We start from the raw sequence: 17653 nt of genomic DNA on the forward strand, positions 1-17653 counted from the left end.
TATCTAAAGGCAAAAAACACAGTTTGAAGAGATGGAGCAAAAGCATCAGAACCAGACATTGAAGATGTTGAAATTATCACACCAAGAATTTTTTTTTAAGATTTTATTTATTTATTCATGAGAGACACACAGAGAGAGGCAGAGACATAGACTGGGGAAGAAGCAGGCTTCCAGAAGGGAGCCTGATATGGGACTCGATCCCAGGACCCCGGGATCACGCCCAGAGCCAAAGGCAGATGTTCAACTGCTGAGCCACCCAGGCGTCCCTATCACACAAAGAATTTAAAGCAATTATGATTAATAAGCTAAGGACTCCTATGGGTAAAGTAGAGAGCAGGCTGGAATAGATGTGCAACGTAAGCAGAGAGATACAAATACTAAGAAAGAACCATGAGATCAAAAAGATCTATAACAGAAATGAAGAATACCTATGATGGACTTATTATTAGACTAGATATGGATAAGGGAAGAATCTCTGAGCTTGAGTAGATCTCAATAGAAACATCCAAAACTGGGCAGCCCGGTGGCTCAGCGATTTAGCGCCACCTTCAGCCCAGGGCGTGATCCTGGAGACCAGGGATCGAATCCCACGTCAGGCTCCCGGTGCATGGAGCATGCTTCTCCCTCTGCCTGTGTCTCTGCCTCTCTCTCTCTCCCCCTCTCTGTGTGTGTGTGTGTGTCTCTCACGAATAAATAAATAAAATTTTTAAAAAATTATAAAAGAAGCATCCAAAATTGAAAAGTAAAGACAACAAAAACAGGAAAAAAAGAACAGGCTATCCAAGGACTGCAGAACAACTACAGAAAGTGTAACATACACGTAATTGGAATACAGAAAGGAAAAGAAAGAAAGGAACACGAGAAATATTTAAAACAATAATGAATGAGAGCAGGGCACCTGGGTGGCTCAGTGGTTGAGCATCTGCCTTCAGCTCAGGTTGTGATCCTGGGTCCTGGGATCGACTCCCGCATTGAGCTCCCTGCATGGAGCCTGCTTCTCCCTCTGTCTGTCTGTCTCTCTCGCTCTCTCTCTCATGAATAAATAAATAAAATCTTAAAAAAAAATGACTGAGAGCTTCCTCAAATTAATGTCAGACACCAAACACAGTTTCAGGAAGCTCAGAGAACATCAAGTAGAATAAATGTGAAAAAAACAAAAAAAACAAAACCCTATACCTAGGCATATCATTTTCAAACTACAAAAAAAGTAGAGATAAAAAAAATCTTAAGCCAGAGTTAAAAGCATCTTACCAACTAAAGAACAAAGATAAGAATTATATTGAACTTTTCCTCAGAAACCATGCAAGCAAGAACAGAGTGAACTAAAATATTTAAAGTGTTGAGAAAAAAAATCCCCACCAATTTAGACTTCTGTGCATGTGAAATTATCCCTCAAAAATGAAGGACAAGCAAAAATCTCAGACAAGCAAAAACTGAGGAAATGTGTTATTAGTAGACTTGCCTTGCAAGCAATGTTAAAAGAGTCTCAGAGTCTCACTAGAGAAGGAAAACAGTATGTCAGAAACTTGGATCTCCATTAAGAAAGGAAGAGCATCAGAGGGATAAGTGAAAGTAAAATAAAAATGTTTATTTTTCTTATTCTTAATTGATACCTCATAACAGGTTGTTCAAAAAGATAATAGCAACTCAATTATGTATGCTTACATATATAGCATATATATGCACATACATACGCATGCTTATATAAGTGAAATAAGTGACAGCATTGACACAGAGATGAGAGAGAGGAATTAAGATTATTTTGTTATGATAAGGTACTCACATTACTCATGAAGCAGCACAGTGTTATTTGAAAGTGAACTTGGATTAGTTGTAAATGTATATTGCAAACTCTGGGGCAAGCACTAAAAAAAGTAAAAAGAAAAATGTAATGGATATGTTAAGAAAGGAAAGAATATGGAATCATATCACATGCTTAATTAAAACCACAAAAGGCAGAAAAAGAGTGGAAGAGTGGAAAACACTTTTAACGAATATGATAGATATTAATCCAATTATCAATAATCACTTTGGCCATCAATAATCTAAATGTACCAATTAAAAGACAGAACTTGTCAGACTGGATGAAAAAACAAGACCCAACAAGTGTTGTCTATAAGAAACTCTAAATATAAAGGGGTGCCTGGCTGGCTCAGTAGGTAGAGTATGCAACTCTTGATTTCAGGGTTTTAAGCTTGAGCACCACATTGGGTGGAGAGATTACTTAAAAAATAAAATCTTAAAAAAAAATGTGAGACTACCTCTATCTATTAATTTAAACCAAGCAGACTTCAGAGTAAGAAAAGTTATCAGGAACAAAGAGGCACATTCCATAATGATAAAGGGGTTAAACATCCAAAAAGACATAATAATCTTTAATGTGCATACAACTAACAACAGAGTGTTAAATTATAGGAGACAAAAACTGATAGAAATGCAAGGAGAAATGAATGAATCCACTATTATAACTAGAGACTTCAACACTCTTCCATTAGAAATGGATCCAACAGGCAGAAAGTCACTAATGACATAGTTAAATTCAACAATACCATCAATTAATTGGATACAACGGGCATCTATAAACTACCTCATCCAATAATAGCAGAATACACATTCCTCCCAAGCTCACATGGAATACTCACCGAGACCACATTCTGGGACATTCCAAAATACTTGGTTATTAAATTAAATAGTCTGAATAATATCTGGGTCAAATAATATCTGGGTCAATAATATCTCAAGAGAAATTTTAGAATATTTTGAACTAAATGAAAATGAAAACACAACTTACAGGCAGCCCCGGTGGCTCACCGGTTTAGTGCCGCCTTCAGCCCAGGGTGTGATCCTGGGGACCCGGGATCAAGTCCCACATCAGGCTCCCTGAATGGAGCCTGCTTCTCCCTCTGCCTGCATCTCTGTTTCTCTGTGTGTGTGTGTCTCTCATGAATAAATAAATAAAATTAAAAAAAAAAAAAAAGAAAACACAACTTACTAAACTTTGTATCAGGCAGTAAAAGCAATGCTTAGAGGGAAATTTATAGCATTAAGTATTAAATGCATATAGTAGAAAAGAAAGATCTTTTTTTTTTTTTTTTTAAGATTTTATTGGGCAGCCTGGGTGGCTCAGTGGTTTAGCGCTGCCTTCAGCTTGGGGTGTGATCCTGGAGACCCAGGATCGAGTCCCACGTCAGGCTCCCTGCATGGAGCCTGCTTCTCCCTCTGCCTGTGTCTCTGTCTGTCTCTCTCTCCTCTCTGTGTTTCTCATGAATAAATAAAGATTTTATGCAGGGAGCCCGACGTGGGACTCGATCCTGGGTCTCCAGGATCACACCCCAGGCTGAAGGTGGCACTACACCGGTGAGCCATCTGGGGTGCCCAAAAAAGAACGATCTAAAAACAATCATCTAAACTTCCAACTTAGGAAACTTGAAAAGGAAGAGGCAATAGAATCCAAAGTAAACAGAAGAAAAGAAAAATAACAGAAATCAATTAAATTGAATATAGGAAATCAACAGAGAAAATCAATAAGCCCAAAAGCTGATTTTTTGAGAAGATCAATAAATTCAATAGGAAAAAAGAGAAAACACAAATTATTAACATCAAAAATGAAAGATGGGACATCACTATAGATCCCATGGACTTTAAAAGGATAATAAAGGAATATTGTACTCCATAATCACAAATTTGAAAACCTAGATGAGATGGATCCATTCTATAAAAACATAATCTACCAAAACTCAGACAAGAAAAAATAGACAAACTGAATAAGCCTATATCTATTAAAGAAATTGAATCAATAATCAATAACCTTCTAAAATAGAAAGCACAGAAATGCCTGGGTGGCTCAGTATCTGACTCTTGATCTCAGCTCAAGGCTTGATCTCAGGGTCATGAGTTCAAGCCCCACAGAAAAACAAAGAAAAAAACAGAAAGTACAGAAAACACCAGGTTCAAGACATGTTCACAGGTGAATTACATCAAACTTAAGAAAGAAATTGTAGTAATTCTTTATAATCTCTTTCATTTGTTTTTTTTAAATATTTTATTTATTTATTCATGAGATACACACAGAGAGAGGCAGAGACATAGGCAGAGGGAGAAACAGGCTCCAGGCAGGGAGTCCAACATAGGACTCCATCTCGGGACTCCAGGATCATGCCCTGAGTCAAAGGCAGATGCTCAACTGCTGAGCCACTCAGGCGTCCCTGCTTTTCAACATTGTACTGCAAGTCCTAGCTAATGCAGTAAGACAAGGAAATAAAATGTATACAGACTGGGAAGGAATTGTTAAAAAAAAAAAAAAAAAAAAAAAAGACAGCAGGTCCCAAACAGATTCACCTGAGCTAAACTCATGTCACCAACCAAGACTTAATACTTAACCTAACTGCAATTTCAACCTCCTTTAAGAAGGAATGTGATCTTAACCAGTCAGTCTGGAATTTCCTAGTCAGTACTGGTAAGGTAATTAACCAACAGATTCCTTCCATTGCCCTAAAAAAAGGTGACCTAGCCTGAAATAATCCTTTCTTTTGTTTATGACTTCCTTGTCCCACCTCCTTTCTATCTTTAAAAACTTTTCTTTTTCTGCGGCTCTTTGGAGCTCCTTTCTATTTGCTAGATGGGATGCTGCATGATTCATGAATCACTGAATAAAGCCAATTAGATCATTAAATTTAATTTAATCTTTGAATTTTTGTTATTTTACAAAAGAAATAAAATTGTCTTGTTCACAAATGACACAATCATCTATGTAATGAAAATCCAAAAGAATCCACAAAAATAACCTAAAACTAATAAGCAATGATAGCAAGATTCCAGAATACAAGGTTAATATACAAAAGTCAATCGCTTTCCTATATATTAGCAATGAACAAGTGGAACTTGAAATTAAATATAACAAAATGGGTACAAGATTTACATGAGAGAAACTATAAAACTCCAATAAAAGAAATAAAAAACTGAATAGAGATATTCCATGTCATGGATATAAAGATTCAATATGGTTAAGATGTCAGTTCTTCCCAACTTCATCTATGATTCAATGCAATCCCAATTAAACTCTCAGCAAATATTGACAAACTAATTCTAAAGTTTATATGGAGGGACTCCTGGATGGCTCAGCGGTTGAGCATCTGCCTTCAGCTCAGGACATGCTCCCAAGGTTCCGGGATTGAGCCCCACGTTGGAGTCCTGAATGGAGCCTGCTTCTCCTCCCTCTGCCTATGTCTCTGCCTCTATGTCTCTCATGAATAAATAAATATTTTTTAAAATAAATAAATAAATAAAGTTTATATGGAGAAGCAAAAGACCAAGAATAACCAACACAATATGAAGAACAGAGTTGGAGCACTGACACCATCTAACTTCAAGACTTTATAAAGCTAGAGTAATCAAGACAGCATGGTATTGGTGAAAGAACAGACAAATAGATCAGTGGAACAGAATAGAGAGCCCAGAAACAGACCCACTTAAACACAGTCAACTGATTCTTGAGAAAGGAGCAAACAATGGATAAAAAAGTTTTTTCAAACAATGATGCTGGGACATTTGGACATGCACAAAAACTAATCTAGACACAGACCTTACACCCTTTACATAAATTAACAGATTTTTTTTTCAGATTTTTTTTTTTAAGATTTTATTTATTCATGAGAAACAGAGAGAGAGAGATAGAGGCAGAGACACAGGCAGAGGGAGAAGCAGGCTCCATGCAGGGAGCCCGATGTGGGACTCGATCCCGGGTCTCCAGGATCAGGCCCTGGGCTGAAGGCAGCGCTAAACCGCTGGGCCAGCCGGGCTGCCCTGGATCACAGATTTTTTTTTTTTAAGATTTATTTATTTATTTATTTATGATAGACATATATAGAGAGAGACAGAGAGAGAGAGGCAGAGACACAGGAGGAGAGAGAAGCAGGCTCCATGCCAGGAGCCCGACGTGGGACTCGATCCTGGGACTCCAGATCGCTCCCTGGGCCAAAGGCAGGCGCTAAACCGCTGAGCCACCTAGGGATCCCCTGGATCACAGATCTTAATGTAAAACACAAAACTATAAAACTCCCAGGAAATAATATAGGAGAAAACCTAGATGAGCTTGGCCTTGGTGATGACTTTTTAGATACAACACTAAAACACAGTCAATGAAATAAATGGCTCAGAAGCTGGACTTTATTAAGATTAAAAATGTCAGTCTATGACAATGTTGAAAGAATGTAAGCCACTGACTGGGAGAAAACAATTTCAAAAGACACATCTGAGGGGCACCTGGAGTGGCTCAGTCGGTTAAGCATCTGCCTTCAGCTAACCAGTCAGTTAAGCATCTGCCTTCAGCTAACGTTATGATCCCGGGATCCTAGGATCAAGCCTCACATTGGTCCCCCTGTTCAGTGTAGAGCCTGCTTCTCCCTCTCCCTCTTCTTGTCCCCTCTGCTCTCTCTCTCTGACTCAAATAAATAAAATCTTAAAAAAAAAAAAAGACACACCTGATAAAGATTATCCAAAATATACAAAGAACTATTTAATAAGAAATCAACCTGATTTTAAAAATGGGCCAAACACCTTAGCCAATACCTCACCAAAGATGTACAGGGACACCTGGGTGGCTCAGTGGTGGAGCCTCTGCCTTTGGCTCAGGGCATGATCCTGGGATTCTGGGATCGAGTCCCGCATCGGGCTCCCTGCATGGAGCCTGCTTCTCTCTCTGCCTGTGTCTCTGCCTCTCTCTCTGTGTCTCTCATGAATAAATAAAATCTTTTAAAAAAACAAAAACCTACAAATGGCAAATTAGCATATGAAAAGAAGCTCCACATCATATGTCATCAGAGAAATGCAAATTAAAACAATGATGTGAACTGGTGCAGCCACTCTTGTGAACTGGTGCAGCCACTCTGGAAAACTGTGTGGAGGTTCCTCAAAGAGTTAAAAAATAGACCTGCCCTATGACCCAGCAATTGCACTGTTGGGGATTTATCCCAAAGATACAGATGCAATGAAACGCCAGGACACCTGCACCCCGATGTTCATAGTAGCAATGTCCACAATAACCAAACTGTGGAAGGAGCCTCAGTGTCCATCGAAAGATGAATGGATAAAGAAGATGTGGTTTATGTATACAATGGAATATTACTCAGCCATTAGAAACGACAAATACCCACCATTTGCTTCAACGTGGATGGAACTGGAGTGTATTATGCTTAGTGAAATGAGTCAATGGGAGAAGGACAAACATTATATGTTCTCATTCATTTGGGGAATATAAATAATAGTGAAAGGGAATAGAAGGGAAGGGAGAAGAAATGTGTGGGAAATATCAGAAAGGGAGACAGAACATGAAGACTCCTAACTCTGGGAAATGAACTTGGCGTGGTGGAAGGGGAGGAGGGCAGGGGGTGTGGGGGTGAATGGGTGACGGGCACTGAGGGGGGCACTTGACGGGATGAGCACTGGGTGTTATTCTGTATGTTGGCAAATTGAGAACACCAATAAAAAATAAATTTATTATAAAAAAATAAAAAATAAAACAATGAGATACCACTACACATCTAGTAAAATGGCCAAAATCTAACACCAACAACACCAAATGCTGGTGAGGCTATGAAGGAAAAAGAATACTCATTCACTGCCAGTGAGAATGCAAAATGATACAGCTTGGTAGTTTCTTACAAAACTAAACATACTGGGACGCCTGTGTGGGCTCAGCAGTTTAGCACCTGCCTTGGGCCCAGGGCGTGATCCTGGAGACCTGGGATCAAGTCCCACATCGGGCTCCCTGCATGGAGCCTGCTTCTCCCTCTGCCTGTCTCTCTCTCTCTCTCTCTCTCTCTCCCCCCCCCCGTCTCTCATGAATAAATAAATAAAATCCTAAAAAAAAAAAAAAAACTAAAACTAAACATACTTTTACCAGACTGCACTCCTTGGTATTTACACAAAGAAGTTTAAAGCTCATGTCCACACAAAAACCTGCACACAGATGATTGTATCAGCTTTATTATAATCGTCAAAACTTGGAAGCAATGAGATCTCCCTTCAGCAGGTGAATGGGTAAATAAATGGTGATACATCGAGACAAAGGAGTGCTAAAAATCCAGGACTAAAAAGAGATGACCTATCACAAGCCATAAAATCAAGACATAAAAAGAGGAAATTAAGTGAAAGAAGCCAGTCTGAAAAGGCTATATATCACATGGTCCCAACTATATAACATTCTGGAAAAGGAAAAATGATGGAGACAATAAAAAAAATCAGTGGTTGTCAGAGGTAAGGTAGAAGAACGGTCAAATAAGTGGAACACAAGATTTCTATAAAAGTGAAACTACTCCGTATAATACTATAGTGGTGAATATAGGTCATCATAAATTTGTCCAAATTACAGAATATACACCAAGAGTAAACTGTAATTTAAACCATGGTCTTGGGGATCCCTGGGTGGCGCAGTGGTTTGGCGCCTGCCTTTGGCCCAGGGCACGATCCTGGAAACCTGGGATCGAGTCCCACGTCGGGCTCCCGGTGCATGGAGCCTGCTTCTCCCTCTGCCTGTGTCTCTGCCTCTCTCTCTCTCTCTCTGTGTGACTATCATAAATAAATAAAAATTAAAAAAAAGAAATTAAAAAAAAGATAAAATAAATAAAATAAAAATAAATAAATAAATAAACCATGGTCTTTGGGTAACAATGATGCATCCACAGAAGTTCATCAGTTGTAACAAATGTACCTACCACTCTGGTAGGAGATGCTGTTAATGGGGAAGGCTACGCATATGTGCAGGCAGGTAGTATATGAGAAATCTCTGTATCTTCCTTCGTTATTTCTAGGAAAATAAAACTGCTCTACAGTCTATTAAAAAAAAAATTCACACCAGTCACATTACTTATAAGCCTCAATAAAGTGCTCTTCTCAATCCAGTACAATGGAATAATCATCTCAAATATACTAAGACAAAAATGATAACTGAACATTTATAAATCATAGAAAAAACAAAACTATCTGCAGAAATCCAAAAGGCATTTATGCCAGCCATTTCTTTTTATAATTCAGAGAACAAAATATTATTTTCCTCTCTGCATCTGTATGCCCAGAGCCTTCATCCAACAGAGTATAGCTGCCATCACCTCCTCCTGCCTTTTGGTTTTCAAAACTAGTTCCAGTTTGACAGCTGAGCAGTTTGTTTTATCCTGACGTTGTGTTCAAGTGGCTGAAGACAAACACATTACCCATGGAAATCATACTTAGACTTTATACAACAGATATGCAACATCATGTAGCCAAATTTTAAGACCTGTCAACAATGTTTAACACAAAGTACCTTAAAGATGATTCATGTTGACACTTTGTATCAGAAGATATATTTTCACCAATTAGTCAAAAAAGCAATCTCTTGGTTTTAAACACATGAAAAACTGTGTACTTAGACCTAAAAATGTGAAATACAGATTGGGCATTCAAAGTTAGAGATTAAAAACACATTAAAATCTTAAAAATTGGGCAGCCCCAGTGGCTCAGCGGTTTAGCGTCACCTTCAGCCCAGGGCGTGATCCTGGAGACCCAGGATCAAGTCCCACATTGGGCTCCCTACATGGAGCCTGCTTCTTCCTCTGCCTGTGTCTCTGCTCCCCGCCCCTCCCTGAGTCTCTCATGAATAAATAAATAAAATCTTAAAAAAAATAAAATAAAATCTTAAAAATACTAACAAGCTAATTATTCCTATCATTGTTCTTCTCTTTAGCACATACATTTCAGTTGAATAAAACAGATTCTTTCTCTGTAACAAATTATAATAACCAACAAACTTAATATGTACTATATTATAATAAAACTGAAAATCAAGAAGGGAATGAATTACATTCCCTGTATTTTATTTACATTCCCTGTATTTTAATTCTTCCCTTGTTATAAAGCACCATGCAGGTGAGGAAGATTCCTGGGTGGAGCTACCATGAATAGCAACAGTGGCAATGAAAATGACAATGAGGAAAATCGGAGGCTGGTTCATGTACCTTCCTCACCCTCCATCTACAATGGAGACATGGAGGAGATTCTTTTGAATGCACAACATGAATCAGGACAGAGAAGTTCAAGGGGAAGTCCTTAGTGTGACAGTCCTTCCCCATAAAAAGATAGGCAGGTTATATGTTTAATGTAGAAATGCACAGCAGCACAGACCATAACTCTCAGTCACAAGTTAGAAAAGAAAAGAAAGAAGTTGATGCTTTAAAGGAAAGTATAGACTGCATGTCTGACTGGTCCAGCAGGCCTGAAACCATCCACCAGGGTTTCCACTTCAGTTTCCATTCTGTTTCTTGAATATGAGGAAAAAGGAAACCAGGTGGAAAGGAAATTTCTTTTCCCCCAAACACCATCAACAGATTATAATTTGGGCAACAATGCTATTGTCTACTTTTAGTGACACCAGATTTAGAACTGCATAATTCATGGTATAAATCTTACTTTTGCAATATAATACCACGTCTTTCTTAAAACAAAATCAGGGAGCATCTGGGTGGCTCAGTTGGTAAGGCATCTGACTCTTGATTTCAGTTCAGGCCATAATCTCCACATCATGGGATCCAGCCCTGCATCGGACTCTGAGCTCAGCACAGAGTCAGCTTGTGAATCTCTCCCTTTCCCTCTACCCCTCCTGCCGTGCACGTGCATGCTCGCTCTCTCTCTAATAAATAAATAAATCTTAAAAACAAAAAGAACATAAACAAAAAGAACAAGGGGCACCTGGGTGGCTCATTCAGTTAAGCCTCCAACTCTTGGGATGCCTGGGTGGCTAAGTGGTTCAGCATCTGCCTTTGACTCAGGGCATGATCCTAGGGTCCTGGGATCAAGTCCCAATTCCGGCTCCCTACCAGGAAGCCTGCTTCTCCCTCTACCTATGTCTCTGCCTCTTTCTGTGTGTCTCTCATGAATAAATAAATAAAATCTTATAAAAAAGAAAGCCTCCAACTCTTGATTTCAGTTCAAGCCCCATGGGGGCTTTATGCTGGGCGTAGAAGAGACTGCTTGGGATTCTCTCTCTCCCTCTCCCCCTGCCCCTTACCCGCTCTCCCTCTCAGTCTCTAAAAAAAAAAAAAGGATAATAAATAAATAAAATAAAGTTAAAAAAAATGAAATCATATTAGCAAATGATATAAAGGCTCTGTTACTTTGTTTTGTTTTTCAAGACAAAGGAAAGCTTCCCTAAGTTTGAATTTATAGTTATTAAAAAAAAAAAAAGAAAAGAGGAGTACTTTGCTAACTCAGTAGAGCATACAACTCTTGATGTTGGGGCCATAAGCTCAGGCCCACGTTGGGGCTAGAGCTTACTTAAAAATACAAAAACAAAAACAAAGGACACATGAACACACAAATATGCCAGGCTATAAAAAACTATTTTAAGCCAAAAACTAGAAAGAAATTAAGAAATAATAACCAAAGTTAAAAGGGAGATACAACTTCATACATTGTAAAGATTAAAAGAGAGAGAAAAAAAAAGATTAAAAGAGAGGTTTTTTGGTTTGTTTGTTTTGTTTTTTTTTTGTTTTTTTTTGTTTTTAAAGAAAGGCAGTCTGGGAGCACCTGGGTTAAGTATCTGCCTTTGGCTCAGGTAGTCCTGGGATCGAGCCCTGAGTCAGGCTCTCTGTTCAGTGGAGTCTGCTTCTCCCTCTGCCCTTCCCCTCAGCTCATGCTCTGTCTCTCAAATAAATAAATAAATCTTTTAAAAAAAAGAAAAAGAAGAAAGGCAGATTGCCACATGCAGCACCTCATCTGGATCTGTCTGGAGTCTTAGAAGCTTGACTACCCTATGTTCTTCTATAAATGGACCAACAGAGCCTGTCTTGAGGTTGTAGCAGGGAAGTAAAACTACTCCTAAACCTTTGATGGAAGAACAGTCCTCCTCTATCAGGGAAGGTTGTCCTCTTTGACCAAAGTTGTCCTCAAGAAGAATGCACATGGAGTGCTGAAGGAGAAAGGATACCTGCTGGCCAGCCAGATCAGTCAAATCAAACCTGGCAATCAGTAGGGTGACAGCTGTCATAGCCAGATCACCTTCATATCCAAAAGAGAGGATACTTTTGAGACACTTAGAAATCTGAATGCTAACAGGATATCTAAGGATATGAAATCATTTTTAATTTTTTTGATGTAATAATGGTAGTGTGATTAAAAATAAAGAAAACCGGGCAGCCTGGGTGGCTCAGCAGTTTAGCACCGCCTTCGGCCCAGAGCATGATCCTGGAGACCCAGGATCGAGTCCCGCATTGGGCTCCCTGCATGGAGCCTGCTTCTCCTTCTGCCTGTGTCTCTGTCTCTCTCTCTCCTTTCTGTATATTCTCATGAATAAATAAAATCTTAAAAAAAAATAAAAATAAGAATTAAAAAAAATAAAAATAATGAAAACCTTTATTTTTTAGTGATACATAACTGAAAAAAAATTTTTTTTTTTTTTTACTTTTAAGTAGGTTCCATGCCCAGTGTAGAGGCTGATGAGGGGCCTGGACCCCTAAACCTGAGATCAACAACACCCAGGCCAAGATCAAGAGTCAGATGCTAAAAAAAAAAAAAAAAAGGAGTAAGATGCTCAAGCAACTGAGCCACTGACACACTCCTGAATTTTTTTTTTTTAAGATTTTTATTTATTTATTCATGAGAGACACACAGAGAGAGAGGCAGAGACACAGGCAGAGGGAGAAGCAGGCTCGATGCAGGGAGCCCGACATGGGACTCAATCCTGGGACTCCAGAATCTCGCTCTGGTCCGAAGGCAGGTGTTAAACCACTGAGCCACCCAGGGATTCCCCTGAATTTTTTTTTTAAATTCCAGTATACTAAGTGTTATATTAGGTTTAATTCCAGTATAATGTTACATTAGTTTAAGGTGTACAATATAGCGACTCAATTTTATATGGTACTCAGTGTTCATAAATTTATTCTTAATCTTCTTTACTTATTTTGCTCATCCCTCCATTTACCTTCCCTACTTACTGAAATATTTTTAAATATTTTATTTATGTATTTGAGAGAGAGAGAGAGAGAGAAATAGCGAGAGAGGGACGCCTGGGTGGCTCAGCAGTTGAGTGTCTGCCTTCGGCTCAGGGTGTGATCCTGGGATCTAGTCCCCCATTGGTCTCCCTGCATGGAGCCTGCTTCTCCCTCTGCCTATATCTCTGCCTCTCTCTCTGCCTCTCTCTCTGGTCTCTCATGAATAAATAAATAAAATCTTAAAAAATAAAGAAAATAAATAAATAAATAGCGAGAGAGAGCACGAGCAGGGTGGGGCAGAGGGAAAGGGAGAAGGAGACTCTGCTGAGCACGGAGCCCAATGAGGGGCTCGATCTCAGGACCCTGGGATCATGACCCAAGCTGAGGGCAGATCCCCAACCAACTGAGCCACCTGGGCACCCCTATACTGAAATTTTTATACATAAAATTGTATGATACCTGAATTTTGCTTCAAAATAATATTAAAAAGAGACATTACTAGGGTGTGAATAAAGCATAACTGGCAATGAGTCAGTAACTGTTGGGGCTAAGTGATAAGTCATTATAACTTTAAAACATTTTTATAAATCTAAGCCTATTACGAAGTAATCTTATTTTGGGATCCCTGGGTGGCTCAGTGGTTTAGTACCTGTCTTTGGCCCAGGGTGTGATCCTGGAGACCCGGGATTGAGTCCCACATCGGGCTCCCTGCATGGAGCCTGCTTCTCCCTCTGCCTGTGTCTCTGCCTCTCTCTGTGTCTCTCATGAATAAATAAATAAAATCTTTAAAAAAAAAAAAAAGTAATCTTATTTTCATAAATGATTTTAAAAATTAAGAAGTCTGATAATATTAAGTATTAGAGAAGATGAAGAACAAAAATTTTTATTTTTATTTATTTATTTTTAAATATTTTATTTATTTGAGAGACAGAGTGAGTGAGAGAGAGAGTGCATGAGCAGAGGCAGAGGCAGAGGGAAAAACAGGCTCCCACTGAGCAGGGAGCTTGATATAGGGCTCGATCCTAGGACCCTAGGACCATAACCTGAGCTGAAGGCAGACATTTAATGGACTGAGCCACCCAGGCACCCCCCAAAATTTTTATATTTTTATATACTGCTGACAGAGTATAAGTTGGAAGACCACTTTGCAAAACACCTTGGCATTATCTTGTGAACTGAACACATCTATACCCTTGGACTCAGAAGTTCTACTCCCAAGTATATCACCAGAGAACAGCAATGTCTATAAGAGCAAAAAGGTGAAAATGTCTACTGATATGATTATAGAGAAATAAGTTGTTACATATTTACACAATCGAATACCAAACACCAACCAATATATCAACCCAGATCATGTATTTTCAATGCCGATCATTTTGAGAGGGAGAATAGTTTGGTGAGATAGGGGAAATCTTATAATCACTTGTGGCCCACCCTTCAAACAGCACCAGTTACGTACATAAATAGACTTCTATCTGCAGTATTAAAATTTCATGGGGGAGGAAGGAGATGATTAGGATAAAAATGTCTAAAAAGGATCCTAAAAAATAAACAGGATTCCTAAGGGAGTGATATAAAAAAAAATTTGAGAAACAATGACCAAGGAGAGTCTCAAGAATAAACAACATTGAGTGGAAAAAAAAAAAAGTTTAGAAGAATACACAGTATATTATTCACATAGAGCTCAAAACATATAAAATAATGTATTGTCTTGAGATACATATATATGTATGATTAAACTACAATAAAAAACCAAAACCCAAAACAGGAGTTATACTTGTGAAGTATGTAAGACCATGCTGAAATGTAGAAAGGGCATATGAAAAGATTCAAAAGTATTGGCTCTGTTCTTTTCTTCAACTGGAATGGCAAATATATAGGCATTCATTTTATTATTCCTTATCCTTTAATTATTTAAATATTTTTTGTTAGTACAAAATATTTCATAATTAGAACTTCTTAAAAGAACTATTTAAAAACACCTATCAATTTGCTGTAAGTAAAATCTTAATAGTGAAACCATATGAATAGTCTTGCCACTGATCATGCAATCAATGTTAGATAATATTAAATAATATTCATATTAAACCTATGTTGCTAAAAACAACCACAATGAGAAGCTTAACCTTTTTTTAAAGAAAAAAAAATATACATAACAGCTCATACCCAGCCACCTTGTTGAATGATGTACTCTGCTGCATAATCCTCTAGATATGTTACACCAAACTGTAGCAATGCACTCAGAGGCTCTTGACCACGTCTTGTCAACTCCAAAAGCATTTGTTGTAGCAAAACCAGAGGCACCAAAATCTTCAATGCAAAGATGAGAGAGTAAAACACAAACTGCAATTCTTATCATTCATTTTATGTGTTCAACTACTAGAAAATTATGACTTGGATGCAACATTATGGAATCTCATTTTTATTGTAATAAAGGAATAAAATACTGACCCTTAACTATAATGTCTGTGAATAATATATGTAGATTTTATATCATAGGGTGGGAGAAATAATTATTTTATGAAAATAATTGGCTCGTGTATATGAAACATGTATAGAAAATTCACTGAAGTTTTTTTTTTTTTTGAAGTGTTATTTATAATAGGGAAAGACTAGAAACAACTCACCAGGGACTGGTTAAACAAATTTTGGCAAAATATCATGTAGTTGTTAAAAAGAATTAGATTGTTTACTGCCCAATCACCAAGACTTATTTTCAGTGAGGAAAGTGACAGGACAGTGTATATAAAAATGGTAGTATTTGTGTTTAAAATACACATACACACACACACATTTGTATACTCATATAGTATCTCTGGAAAAATATACAAGATACTGGTAATAGTGGTAGCCTAAGAAGAGAACAAAGTAATTGGCAATTGGGTGGGAAAAAATTTTCAATGTATACTTTTTTGTACTTACTGCATTTTGTATCATGTGCTTTTACTATCTATTTGAAAATAAGAACTTTCAGGGACACCTGGGTGGTTCAGTAGTTGAGCATCTGCCTTTGGCTCAGGTTATGATGCCAGGGTCCTGGGATCGAGTCCTGCATCGGGCTCCCAGAAGGGAGTCTGCTTCTCCCTCTGCCTATGTCTCTCTCTCTCTCTGTGGCTCATGAAAATATATAAAATCTTAAAAAAAAAAAAAAAAAGAAAGAAAAGAAGAACTTTCAAAATTATCAGCTTTTATCTTATAAAACTTTTATATCTTTTATCTTATAAAAGTCACCAAAACCTAAATGGGGGGGGGGGTGGCGCCGGGGTGGCGCCTGGGTGGCTCAGTCGGTTAAGCATCTGCCTTCATCTCTGGTCATGATCTCAGGGTCCTGGGATCCAGCCCCAGGTTGGGCTTCCTGCTCAGCAGGGAGTCTGCTCCTCCCCTTGCTTGTGCTCTATCTTTCCCTCAAATAAGTAAATAAATAAAATATAAAAACAAAACAAAACCTAAGGAGGTATTATTATCATTCTTAATAACCTTGTGGCTCAATATTTAAAAACTGTCAAAATTTATGACAGGGACACCTGAGAGTCCTTTGCCTTCCAGAAACAACTGCACATTGAAAAGAACTAACCATCTGCATGCAATCTCTTTAGTCTAAAACATCAAGAGGTCTCCACATGCCTGGAAAAGGAAATGAAAACAATTCCAATTCCTTGTTACTGCCAAGGTAATAACTGAAGGATTACAAAATATTTGTGCAGGAGAGGACAAACAAAAAAGATAATGAGTTTAGAGTCTTACTAATATTATTGGCTTGTAAGTAAAAGCAGTCCTTAGGGAATCTGTATCAAAGTCTGAAAGAAAGAATGCAACAAACACGTATCTTCCATTTTTGATATTATAAAAGAACTCCAGTCCAAAACGTTCTCAAAAACAAACAAACAAACAAAAAAATGTTCTCAACACTAACAGAGGGGTCTAGGCCTATAGAGAATATATTAGGCTTTCTTCATAATTAGAAAACCTGTCATACTATTAAAAACCAAAAAATCAAAAAAAAAAATCAAAAACAAAAAACCCTACCCCCAAAACATATTGTTCATCTACCCTCAGTATTCTTTCCTAGCAGGGGAGTAAGGTACAGCTTGTTGGTCAGTCCCGCTGACTCATATCACAGTAATTTCAAAGGCTTAATTTCAAAACATTCTAATTTCCCATATTAATTTACTAATATGCAATATTTTAAAGTTATTCATGTTTAGCTCTATTACCTCTTAGGGAAATGAGTTGCAAACAGTTTTTTACTTGCTATCTAAAATAATACTTATTTTTATTTGTTCCAAATTTATCTCCTTCATGTATCAAGAAGTAGATGCCCGGGGCACCTGGGTGGCTCAGTGATTGAGCATCTGTTTTGCACTCAGGGCAAGTGATCCCAGTGTGTTTTTTTTTTTTTTTTTTTTTTGAAAAGATCCCAGTGTTCTGATATTGAGTCCCACATCAGCTGCCCCGTGGGGAGCCTGCTTCTCCCTGGGCCTCTCTTTGTGTCTGTCATGAATACATAAATAAAATCTAAAAAAAAAAAAAAAAAAAGTAGATGCCATAGTTTTACTATATAATCATCTAGAGATAAATCTGTAATCCTCTTTCACTACTGTCTTAGAGTCTTTAATCATATTCCATCTCATTCACTATTTTCTTAGGCTGAAATTTACTAATCTTTTACCCTGTTCTTCATATGGCAATTCCTT

General features: G+C 37.9%; 1 protein-coding gene across 7 annotated transcripts in view; it reads right to left on the bottom strand.

Moving 5' to 3' along the window:
* The window catches only part of BCL2L13 (BCL2 like 13), an 85987-nt gene that overhangs the window by 21842 nt on the left and 46492 nt on the right, over positions 1-17653 (bottom strand). For 4 of the 7 annotated variants that reach the window (XM_055315386.1, XM_055315383.1, XM_055315384.1 and 1 more), the window contains one exon: positions 15126-15269. The exons of 2 other annotated variants lie outside the window; for them this stretch is intronic. In XM_055315386.1, coding sequence (XP_055171361.1) covers positions 15126-15269 — 144 coding nt within the window. Of the gene's footprint in view, positions 1-1783; positions 1866-15125; positions 15270-17653 lie in introns of all 7 variants that reach the window. One more of the 7 variants, XM_055315390.1, reaches the window with a different exon arrangement.

This window comes from Nyctereutes procyonoides, unplaced genomic scaffold (genome assembly GCF_905146905.1).
Source record: "Nyctereutes procyonoides isolate TBG_1078 unplaced genomic scaffold, NYPRO_anot_genome, whole genome shotgun sequence".
In the NCBI taxonomy this organism is placed as follows: domain Eukaryota; kingdom Metazoa; phylum Chordata; class Mammalia; order Carnivora; family Canidae; genus Nyctereutes; species Nyctereutes procyonoides.